This window comes from Mobula hypostoma, chromosome 8, assembly GCF_963921235.1.
Source record: "Mobula hypostoma chromosome 8, sMobHyp1.1, whole genome shotgun sequence".
In the NCBI taxonomy this organism is placed as follows: domain Eukaryota; kingdom Metazoa; phylum Chordata; class Chondrichthyes; order Myliobatiformes; family Myliobatidae; genus Mobula; species Mobula hypostoma.
Window position 1 is genome coordinate 69,794,906 of NC_086104.1, and position 12,971 is coordinate 69,807,876.

Sequence of the window (12,971 nt, forward strand, 5' to 3'; positions counted from 1 at the left end):
GACCCTGCACTGCCATTCACTGAGATCATGGCTGATCTGACCATCGGGCAGAATTCCACAGATTCACCATACTTTGGGAAAAGCAGTTCATCCTTATCTCCATCCTAAATATACTCCCCTGAATCTTGAGGCTATGTCCCTGAGTTCTAGTCTCACCTACTAGTGGAAACAACTTTCCTGCCTCTATCTTTTCATTATTTTATGTTTCTATAAGATCTCCTCTCATTCTTCTGAATTCCAGTGAGTACAGTCGCATGCGACTCAATCTTAACTCATAGCCTAACCCCCTCATCTCTGGAATCAATCTGGTGAACCTCCTCTGCCCTGTCTCCAAAGCCAGCATATCCCTCCTCAAGTAAGGAGACCAGAACTGCACACAGTACTCCAGATGCAGCCTCACCAGTACCCTATACAGTTGCAGCGTAACCTCTCTGCTCTTAAAGTCAATCCCTCTAGCAATGAAGGCCAACATTCCATTTGCCTTTTTGATAGCCTGCTGTACCTGCAAACCAACTTTTTGTGATTCATGCATAAGCACTCACAAAGCCTTCTGGAAATCCAAGTAAATAACGTCCATCTATTCCCCTCTATCCACTGCACTTGTTATTATCCTTAAAGAATTCCAGTAAGTTTGTCAAAGAGGACCTGCCTTTGCTGAAGCCATGCTACGCCTGCCTGATGGATCCATTTCTTTCCAGATGCCTCACTATTCCTATAATGATAGCTTCAAGTATTTTCCAGATGTTGAACTGACCTATAGTTACCTGCCTTTTGCCTACATCCTTTTTTGAACAGTGGTGTGACATTTGCCTTGTTCCAATCCACCAGAACCTGCCCAGAGTCCAGAGAATTTTGGTAAATTGTCACCAAAGCCTCAACTATAACCTTTGCCATTTCTTTTAGTACTCTGGAATGCATTCCATCAGGACCAGGGGACCTGTCTATTTTTAGACCCAAATAAACAGTGAATCCCGGATATTTTCTTGATTAGTTTTTGTTCTTTAAGATTTGTCCCAAATAAGCAGCTGCCCTGATTAACCAATTGCGCAATTAACCAGAATCCGGTACATCAACATTTGGAGAAGTGTTACCAGATTGGGTGGTGTAGCATTTGCAAATGCAACATTGTAAAATACTTACTAAAACAGACTTGTGACAAAAACTATGAATGATATTCCCCTTGTCTTAAAATCTAAAACAATGCCTGAAAAAAAATTATGCAGTTTAATATTCCCCTTTCTGAGCTTTAGCCATATAGATGACAACTCATCTAATTAGTGTTAAATTCAGCTGCCACTGTTTTTGACAGTGAATTCCAAAACCCAACTCCCTGAGACCTAAAAGATATTTAATCCTTGTACTAATTGCGATAAATCAATGTCCTCCTTTTATCAGAGAAATTGGCTCTTGCTGTTCACTTCATTAGACTTATCAAAGTTGCATGTTGATTAAATTTTCTTTCTGCTCCTTTCCCCTGTTCTGAATGGGATAATACTAGAATCGATGTTTTATCAATAAACTCCAGCCTTGCTGATGTCCACAAGTCATCTGCCTTCTGGCATATTTTTACCTGCTTATTAGCCCTTTTTTTTTGTCTTATGCCTTATATAATTTTGTATGACCCCTCTGCTCTTAGATTCAATGCTTCACTCAATAAAGTCAACCATCCCATATCTCATCAACTACTTAACTGCCTGTCATAGTTTGAGAGAGTGTGGACAAGCCTTCCAAAGTTCCTTCCAAGATTGACTTCTCAGCATCCTACTGTTTTATTTTCCTTCCCAATTGTTCCTTATGCCTAATCTCCAATCCTGTGTGCAGTTCTGAGGAAATTTCAAATAGGTGTATGTAGTATTTTCCAAATATTGGGAGATGTGCAACGCCACCTACCACAATGAGAAGAGCATTGTATTGTTCAACTAACTTTTTTCTCAAAACACTTTTTATATCAGTTGTTGCTTCTTCAAACAGCTTGTTTCTGTTATATAAAAATGACAAGAAAATCATGTGGGTAGAGAAAATGAATAAAAGTTGAAAGAAGGGATTGGTTATACTTTCTTTGCCCTTCCATCTCTTCCCATGCTCTCTGCAATTTAAAACTAACTTTCTCTTGTTTCAGGTCCTGATGAAGGTTCTTAACTTGAAATGTTAACTGGGATTTTCTTTCCACAGATGTGCCAGATTTGCTGAGTGCTTTGAGCAGTTTGTTTTTATTTTATATAACATATTATAGGCAGTGGAATTTAACATACTTTAGAATATATTATCTGTTGAGCAATTGTCCAGTGTACTATCTGCCATGTTTTAATTGCTGCCAGTGAACAAAAAAAGCTGATCCTTAAGTTTTAATGTACTTGATACTTCATGAAATTTGCTTTGAGGATTTAGTTTTGTTTAACCCTACTTCTAGTAACGCTAATGAATATCTTAGACTATAAGACAGGAGCAGAATTAAGCCATTGACTGTGCTTCGCAATTCCACCATGGCTGATTTATTATCCCTCTTAAACACACTCTACTGCTTTCTCCATCTCTGCTTTAAATGTACTTAGTGACTTGGCTTCCATAGTGGCCTGTCAATGAATTCCACAGATTCGCTACCTTTTGGCTAAATAAATTTCTCCTCATCTGTTGTAAATGGATGTCCCTGCAGTCTGAGGCTGGTCCTAGACTCACTCACTATAGGGAACATTCTCCCTACATCCACTCTATTCAGACCTTACAATATTTGATAGTTTTTAATGAGATTTTTCCCCTTGCTCCAGCATTTACAGACCCAGATCTGTCAAACTTTCCTTACACATTAACCCTTTCATTTTTGGAATCATTCCCATAAACCACCTCTGGACCCTCTCCAATGCTAGCACATCTTTTCTTAGATAAGGGGCCTAAAACTGATCACAATACTCTGCAAGTGTGGTCCAACCAATGTGTTATAAAGCTGCAGCATTACATCTTTGCTGTTATATTCTGGTCCTCTCGAAAGGAATGCTAACATTGTGTTTGTCTTCCTTTCTACCAACTCAGACTGCAAGTTAACTATATCCCTTTACACCTCTGATTTTAGACTTTTCTCCCTGTTTAGAAAATAAACTACACCTTTATTCCTTCTACCAAAGTGCATGACCATACACTTCCCTACGCTATATTCCTTCTGCCACTTTTCCCATTCTCCCAATCTGTTTAAGTCCTTCTGCAGATTCCTTGCTTCCTCGTATTCTTTGTATCATAACTCTATTATCCAAATCATTGACATATAACATGAAAAGAAATGGTCCCAACACCGACCTCACAGATCACCGCTCGGCACCGGCAATCAACCAGAAATTGCCCCCTTTATTTCCATTCTTTGCCTTCTGCCAGTCAGCCAATCTTCTATCCATGCTAGTATCTTTCCTGTAATACCATAGGCTCTTATTAAACAACCTTGTGTGACACCTTGTCAAAGGCCTTCTGAAAATCCAAGTAAACAACATGCACTGATTCTCCTTTGTTTATCTTGCCTGTTATTTCCTCAAAGAATTTGAATAGACTGGTCAGGCAAGATTTCCCTTCAAGGAAACCAGTCTGGCTTCGGCCTATTTTATCCTGTGTCTCCAAGTACCCCCGAACTTCATCCTTAATAATAGATTCCAACATCTTCTCAACCATTAATGTCAGGCTGACTGGCCTATAATTTCCTTTCTTTTGTCATCCTCCCTTCTTGAAGAGTGGAGTGATATTTGCAATTTTCCAGTACTCTGGAATTGTTCCAGAATCTAGTGTTTCTTGAAAGATCATTACTAATGCCTCCACAGTCTCTTCATCTACCTCTTTCAGAACCCTGGAGTGTAGTCCGTCTGGTCCAGGTGATTTATCTACCTTCAGACCTTTTAGCTTCCCAAGCACCTTCTCTTTAGTAATAGCAACAACACTCACTTCAGTTTTTGGCATACTGTAGTGAAGACTGATGCAAAATACTTTTGAGTTCCTCTGCCATTTATTTGTCCCCCATTACAACCTCTCCAGCGTCACTTTCCAGCAGTCCAATATCCACTCATGCCTCTCTTTTACTCTTCATACTGTATATTTGGAAAAAAAAATTGGTATCCGCTTTTATATTATTGGATAGCTTCCCTTCATATTTCATCTTTTCTCTCCTTAAGGCTTTTTTAATTGCCTTCTGTTGGTTTTTAAAAACTTCCCAATCCTCTAACTTCCAACTAACTTTTGTTGTATGCCCTCCTTCGCTTTTATGCTGTCTTTGACTTTCCTCGTCAGCCACAGTTACCTCATTCTCCCCTTGGAATATTTCATCTTTCCGAATTGCCTCCAGAAACTCTATCAGTTGTTGTTCTGCCATCATCCCTGCTAGTGATCCCTTCTAATCAACTTTGGCCAGCTCCTCTCTCGTGCCTCTGTAATTCCCTTTTCTCCACTGCAATACCGATATATCTGACTTTCTCTTCTCCCTCTTAAACTGCAGGATGAATTCGATCGTATTATGATCACTGCTTTCCAAGGGCTTCTTTACCTTAAGCCCTCTAATCAAATTTGGTTCATTATGCAACACCTAATCCTTGGGAATTCTTCAGATTCACTCTTGAAGGATCCAGCACCAACCTGATTTTCCCAAACTACCTGCATATCGAAACCCTCCATGATTATTGTAACATTGGCCTTTTTACATGCCTTTTCTATCCTTTGTTATAATTTGTATTCCACATCCTGGCTACTGTTTGGAGGCCTGCATTTATCTCCCATTAGGATCTTTTTACCTTTTGGACTTTCTTAACTCAAGCCACGAGGATACTACATCTTCTAATCCTGTCACCTCTAAGAATTTGATTTCACTGTTTACCAACAAAGTCACTCCACCCTCTCTGCCTACCTGCCTGTACTTTCAATACAATGTACATCTTGGATGTTAAGCTCCCATCTATAATCTTCTTTTAGCTATGACTCAGTCATGCCCACACAGTCATATCTGCCATCTCTAACCGTGCTAGAAGATCATATACCTTATTCTGCATACTACATGCATTCAAATATAACACCTTCAGTCTTGTATTCATCACCCTTTTCTATTTTTTCCCCCCATGTTGCACTTCACCTCATTCCCACTGACTGCAATTTTGCCCTATCATCTGCCTATCCTTCCTCACTAATTTGACAGGGGGACGGGAAACTACTCAATGGATTTATATTCTAGCTGCCCCACCCTCACCCCTATCATTCTGGTTCCCGTCCCCTGCCAGATTAGTTTAAACCCTCCCCAACAGCTCTAGCAAACATCTCTGCAAGGGTATTGGACCTCCTGGGTTTAGGTGTAACTCATCCTTTCTGTACAGGTCATTTCTTTGGCAGAAGAAATCCCAATGATCCAGAAATGTGAAATTCTTTTCCTGCATCAATTCTTCAGCCACACATTCATCTGCCATATCATCCTGTTCTTGCTCTAATTGACACATGGCACAGGCAATAATCCAGAGATTGATGCACTTGAGGTCCTGCTTTTCAGATATCTACCTAACTCCCTAATTCCTCTTCAGGATTTACTCCCATTTCCTACGTATGGCTTTGGTACTGATACATGCGACCACTTCTGGCTGTTCAGCCTGTCCTTTAGAATGCTGTGACCTGATCCAAGACATCTGACTCTGGCACCTGGGAAACAAAATACCATCCAGGTGTCTTTATCTCATCTGCAGAATGTCCTGTCTGCCCTGTCACTGTTGCACTGTTCTCTACCCTGCCCCACCCTCTTCTGAGCCACAGAGCCAGACTCAGTGCCAGAGATCTGCTTACTGTGGCTTCTCCCACCAGTGTCGAAAGCAGTATACTCTGTACTGACTGTATATTCCCCATCCCTCTCCTGACGTCACCCAGGTACCTGCCTCGTACAATTTAGGGGTGACTACCTCCCTGTAGCTCCTATTTATCACCTCCAGTTTCTTCCATATGAGCCAAATGTCATCAAGCTGCAACTCCAGTTCCTTAACATGGTCTCTAAGGAGATGCAGTTACCAGGGATACTCGAAGTCTTCCAAAGTTCCCACATGTCAAACAAAGAACGTACCACTAACTTTGGTCCCTTCTTGCTAACTAAGGGCCAATATGCTGTAAATGTTAGATATTTTATACATCATTTTAGTATTGTTAGGTTTTAATATTGTTCACGTTTCAATTTTTTTTTGGCAAAGCATCTCCATTGATAATGATTCACATTTAGATGTTTTGCATGAATGCTGCTGCTTGTATTGTGCTACATATACTCAATCATAAGTGTGCTTGTGCAGCAGGATTGACCATTCTTCCATAAGATAAACCATTTTAAAATCAAATTCTCTTCCTGAGCATCTTGGTTTGAATCAGTTGCATGCAGCTGTAGAATTGCAAATCTATGAATATGGCACTGTTTTAAGTTGCACATTGTGCTTATGTGAAACTGGAGTCTTTCGTTAGTTTGATTGGCTGCAATTTGCAGATGTCTACATTTTTAAGCAGAATTAGTTCGTTTTGTTTTAATTTGATTCTTTATCGCTTAACATTTTGATTATAAGTGTTTAAAACATTAATAAAAATCACGAGCAGAAAGCAGGAGTATTTGCAAGCCTTGGCCTATTTATCTTATCACCCTTCCCTTACTTTAACCAAACATTATGGGTCTTTTTGGTCAGCTATTAATAGGTTTATATCTTTTATTTCAGAACAGAAGTTATAGATGTTAAATGGAAATTGAAAATTACTTCATTCTTTTTCTAGTGTCACAAGGGATAGATATTTAGCACAATTGATTGGTCTCATTATCAGTGATTATTAAGTTTACTGACGTGAATTTATGCTCTGGAGCTCTTGTTAACTTCTCTGCTTCTCCCTAGGTTTACCGAACTAAGAGGAAACAACATGGAACCAGATGTTATTAGAATGTATTCTTCTTCACCGCCACCATTAGATGATGGGACTGAATTTGAACATGAGTTTGGTGAATTTGGTGGTTTCTCAGAAGTTGGTACTTCTACTCTTGGGTATAATGACTTTGATTTGGAAGATCCCCATGAAAACTTTATGTCCCAGAACCATTTTGTGCCTGGCCATGAATACTCCAGTGATATGCATGGGTTTGCTGACTTTCATTCAGCAGGTGCTTGTGAGGGCAAAGACTTTATTTCAGACTTCTCAAAACCTATTTCAAATGACCTGGCTGTAAATACTGCTAAAGATGCAACTCAATCCAATTCTTCAAGGAATGGTTTTGAATGTACAATAACAGAATCTAAAGAACAAACTGAAGTAAATGCTCAGCCTGCCATTCTGACCAAGGATGTCATTGCAATAGATTTAAAACGGGAAGACCAAGAAGAGTGTTACAGTGATAGTCCAACCAACCCAGAAGTTCTAACAAATGGTTACTCAACAATAGATTCAATGCACTCTCAGGAAATAGAAAATATGGTCAACACAAATGACCAAAAAGTTGTAAATGTTCACATTTCTGAACTTTGTTCAGATGCAAAGCCTAGTCCAGTTGATAACTTTGCTGTATTTTCTGATGTTGAAATAACTGGCGATTTAACAGAAGAAAAAACAAGTAGGTCTTTATCTACCATTGGAAAAATATCACAGATAAAAGAGCATGACTCTGGCAATCATTCAACTTTAGGGAAGCTGCCAGTTGCTTTGGATGATGGTAATGAACGGAACGTCGTACAAGAGCAAACAAATGATGCATTTGTTACATCAGATTGTGAAAGTGAGAAAGATGCAATTGCAGTAAGCCACACTCAGAACCATCCTACTGAACCTCGTGGTACAGTTGATGTTGAAATTCCCAATGGTGTTCAAAACTCATCAGAATCCATGGAACCCGTTGAAGCAAGGCATGTAGTTCATGAAACATTGCATAGTATAAAAGAAACCACTTCTACAGTAATCCAATCAGAAGCTTCTCCATCAGTAAATGAAACAGCAAACATACGTGAGTCCAATTTGGAAATGTGTAACCATGATGAAGAAACACAGGGTGTTAATACACTCAATATTGAATGTAATGAGTTAGTGACTGGACAAGACAGTGTAGCAAATGAAGAGCTTCTGGCAACCAACATAGAAAGCACAGAGGAAAATGAGTCTGATCATGTTGGGATTTCAAGAAGCGAATGTTCACTGGAAGGTGACTTTAATACTTTTAGTCCAGTGCTGAATATTAATGTTGCAGACAATGATTTTAACTCAGATGTGCAACCTGTAGACTCTTATAGCAAGAGTGCCTCAAAATTGACAACTGACAAATTTGCTATATTTCAGGAAGCTGGAGTGAAAGATGATTTTGGTGACTTTGGTACTGTAAGCAATGACTGTGTATCAGCATTTGCTAATTTTTCAGCATATTCTGCAGAAAAAAGTGCACTATCTGAGGCTGCTGTTTATGTTGAAGGTGATTTATCATTTGATGAGCATGGAGCTGCCACCACTGAAAGAAAGACTGAAGATTTTGGAAAATTTGGGTCAACTCAAACAAAAACAGATTCTGATTTTGCAGGATTCAATAGTGAAGAAGACTTTTCACTTGATGGGCAAGATGCTGAGTGGAATGCTTTTGGGGATTCGGTGTCTGAAAGTACATCGTGGGCAGCTTTTGGTGAAGAGCATTCTGGTGAATGTAAAGAAGAAATTAGTCAATGTAGTAGGGCAGAGCCTGCCCTTTGTGGGATCACACAGTTGACTGACAATGTGGACATTAGCTCCTTTCAGCCTATTGATGAAATGACAAGAATTAAGAATACAACTCCATGTGAAGTAACTATGACACAAGTAAGTGTTGCTGATGTTGCACGTTAGTGTATTAATAATTAAGTTGATCGATTGTGTGTGTGCGCAGATTTCTTGTTTCAAAATTTTAAAGTCAAACATCATAGAATTATTAATATCTTAAACTTGGGTCAGATGGCTTTGGAGTGGAGCCCTATAACCAATGTGGTCTGTCTATAAATTGAACTGCTGATCTTCATCTGTATTTTAAACTTTTGAGTTGTGGACCACTAATGAGCTTGCAGTTTAGAATGTATTCAATTTGTATGTAAATTGCTATTTCAGTGAATGGAAATGTCGTTTTTCAATGCACGGCATATTGCTGTTTGGTAATCTTGTGTGCGAGTTATAATTTATAAAACGTAACATAGGTAGACGCCTGATTAACTTGCACATAATGAAAACACTTCTATATATTCTCCAATGATATTGCAAATAGGGATTAATAGCCTGATATTCTTGTAAAATTATGCGATGTTTCTGTTCTGTTTAATAGGCGAGACATGGAAACAATGTTCTTTGAATTGAAAGAAGACCATAGCTATGGTTCATAAATATAAAGTGCAATAAGCTTTATATATTCAAAAAAACTGAGGAACTTCTTTATGCTGAGAATAGTTACTTAGTGAAATTTGCATCATGTCCAGGTGAATGTCATTTGGAAGGCTAGAATGGTACAAACTTGAAATAGAAATAGATTATGCCGAAGAGTAACGTGCATTGGAATGGAAAATATGGAGCTTTGAGACTAAAATGGAGCTTAAATGCTTGCAGGGACCACTTGCACTGAATGATCTTCAGTGTCTGTGTAATCAGACCAAATGGTTGGCCCTGCATATTTCTATAGAAGAACAAGTTGGTGAATATGAATTTAGTTAATATTCCTTTAGAGTCGTTTGTGCTCAGTTCTGAGCGAATTGAAATACATTGATCAAGGAGTTTCACTTTGCAATAGCAAAATTGATCTCTAATTCCAAATTAAGGTTGCATCAATACAGTAGAACTGCAACCAATGGAATTTCTGATGAAGAGTCTCAGCCCAAAACGTCAACTGTTTACTCTCTTCCATACATGCTGCCTGAGCTGCTGAGTTCCTCCAGCATTTTGTGTGTTGTTACCTATGGAAATGCTTGGTTAAAGAACGGTATGTGATTCTATAACATTGTAGATGAGGACAGTGGCTAGAAATGTAAGGAGGAGAATGTTGTAAAGAAATTGGTTTTAGATTATTGGCCGTAAATATTAAACATTTTGGCCATGTAGCAGTGCAATATAGATTCACTGAGGTTGAGTAAGGATTTGTCATATAATTGTAAGGTTGTATTCATTGGTGTGGGAAAGATTAAGCTAAGCTGGAGAGTTAAAATTTGACTCATGACAGAATAAATGGAAATGTTATTTTTGCTTGCAAATTGCCAATGAGGTGTTTTGATACTGAAAATAAAATAATCATATTAAAATGCTTTACCCATTTTAGCTATTGAAGATGGAATTCATTAAGAAAGAATAAGGATAAATTATTCAAATTAGGAGAGACCAGGAAACAAGCCCTGCAATGATTTGCTTCACTTGAATTAGCTTCAGTGACCTTCATCCACAGCAAAGTTATTTATGGAATGTTTGCTGGTAATAGGAAATGTTCTATTCTATTTGTAACTAAATGAAACCCCTTTTTACCGAGCATCTATAGAAACACAGCTTGTTAGCCCCTCACCAACAGCCGCCGGACTCAGTGGTGAGAAAACACACCTTTCTCAAACTTCATGCACTTCAGGTATGACTTTGGTCCCACCAAAACTGGGAAGTTGGGACGTTTCAATCACCTGAACTGCGATCTGTGCGAATACTCTGTTAATGCTTCCCCCATGCAATTAGTCGTTGGCAAGAAATAACAGATTGTACACTGCATACAATTATAAAGAAAGTTTATTTACAAATTTCAGCTTTACTGAACAGTTAGTAAGAAAAAGACCAGCAGAAAAAAAAGGCTAATTACAGTTAACCCAGTCCAAATATGCACAAAGTTGGAGCTCATGTTGCGCTGGACCCATTGTCTGCGTGAAAGCATACACCATCTTCCAAACATTGCTCAAAATCTATCTCAAACAAACAGGCTCCCCCATGGGAGTATTGGCTCTTCTTCCTTAAAGCTGTTCATTTGCACAAAGCACCCTGGGCATCCTCCTGTCTTCCTCCAGCTCCCACCAAAAGGAACTTGAGCCACACCAGTATCTGTCACAAAAAAACCTCTCAGCCTAACTTTTACTAGAACCTTCTGCCAATTCCACCAGCTTGATTGGCTGACCCAACATTCCTGTTAAACATCACAACCCCTTATGTCTAACTGACACCCAAACAATCAGCAGAACACACTGCTTCTACAGAAAGCTATTAAATGAAATGCCTGCAACACACATCAAAGTTGCTGGTGAACGCAGCAGGCCAGGCAGCATTTCCAGGAAGAGGTACAGTCGACGTTTCAGGCCGAGACCCTTCGTCAGGACAAACTGAAGGAAGAGTTAGTAAGGGATTTGAAAGTGGGAGGGGGAGGGAGAGATCCAAAATGATAGGAGAAGACAGGAGGGGGAGGGATGGATCCAAGAGCTGGACAGGTGATTGGCAAAGGGGATATGAGAGGATCATGGACAGGAGGCCCAGGGAGAAGGAAAAGGGGGGGGGTGAACCCAGAGGAAGGCCAAGGGGTATAGTCAGAGGGACAGAGGGAGAAAAAGGAGAGTGAGAGAAAGAATGTGTGTATAAAAATAAATAACGGATGGGGTAGGAGGGGGAGGTGGGGCATTAGCGGAAGTTGGAGAAGTCGATGTTCATGCCATCAGGTTGGAGGCTACCCAGACGGAATATAAGGTGTTGTTCCTCCAACCTGAGTGTGGCTTCTTCTTTACAGTAGAGGAGGCCGTGGATAGACATGTCAGAATGGGAATGGGGCGTGGAATTAAAATGTGTGGCCACTGGGAGATCCTGCTTTCTCTGGCGGACAGAGCGTAGGTGTTCAGCAAAGTGGTCTCCCAGTCTGCGTCAGGTCTAGCCAAAACCCCCCTCCCCCTTCCACTTTCAAGTCTCTTACTAACTCTTCCTTCAGTTAGTCCTGACGAAGGGTCTCGGCCTGAAACGTCGACTGTACCTCTTCCTAGAGATGCTGCCTGGCCTGCTGCGTTCACCAGCAACTTTGTGTGTTGTTTGAATTTCCAGCATCTGCAGAATTACTGTTGTTTACGTAAATGAAATGCCCTACAGCATTAGCAGTGAAATCTTAACCAGGGAATTACATAAAGAATGCATGTCTGCTTTCAGCAAGACCTAACAATGTGATATTCAATATTTACTTCATTCTGGTCTCCTAGTTCCTGCCTCCTTCAAATTTGCTCCAGTGTTGAAACTTATCAGATGGCTGACTCAGACACTTGCCTTTTGAACCAAAGCTTCCACTGTATCATAGCTAACTGAATCCTTGCCACAAACAACAGGAATTCTGCAGATGCTGGAAATTCAAGCAACATACATCAAAGTTGCTGGTGAACGCAGCAGGCCAAGCAGCATCTATAGGAAGAGGCGCAGTCGACGTTTCAGGCCGAGACCCTTCGTCAGGACTAACTGAAGGAAGAGTGAGTAAGGGATTTGAAAGCTGGAGGGGGAGATGCAAAATGATAGGAGAAGACAGGAGGGGGAGGGATAGAGCCGAGAGCTGGACAGGTGATGGGCAAAAGGGGATACGAGAGGATCATGGGACAGGAGGTCCAGGAAGAAAGACAAGGGGGGGGGGTGACCCAGAGGATGGGCAAGAGGTATATTCAGAGGGACAGAGGGAGAAAAAGGAGAGTGAGAGAAAGAATGTGTGCATAAAAATGAGTAACAGATGGGGTACGAGGGGGAGGTGGGGCCTAGCGGAAGTTAGAGAAGTCGATGTTCATGCCATCAGGTTGGAGGCTACCCAGACGGAATATAAGGTGTTGTTCCTCCAACCTGAGTGTGGCTTCATCTTTACAGTAGAGGAGGCCGTGGATAGACATGTCAGAATGGGAATGGGATGTGGAATTAAAATGTGTGGCCACTGGGAGATCCTGCTTTCTCTGGCGGACAGAGCGTAGATGTTCAGCAAAGCGGTCTCCCAGTCTGCGTCGGGTCTCACCAATATATAAAAGGCCACATCGGGAGCACCGGAT

General features: G+C 40.4%; 1 protein-coding gene across 1 annotated transcript in view; it reads left to right on the top strand.

Annotated features, from left to right (window-relative positions):
• The window catches only part of LOC134350621 (aftiphilin-like), a 102,625-nt gene that overhangs the window by 13,856 nt on the left and 75,798 nt on the right, over positions 1 to 12,971 (top strand). Inside the window, exon 2 of the mRNA XM_063056099.1 lies at positions 6,861 to 8,793. Coding sequence (XP_062912169.1) covers positions 6,886 to 8,793 — 1,908 coding nt within the window. The 5' untranslated portion in view covers positions 6,861 to 6,885. The remainder of the gene's footprint in view (positions 1 to 6,860; positions 8,794 to 12,971) is intronic.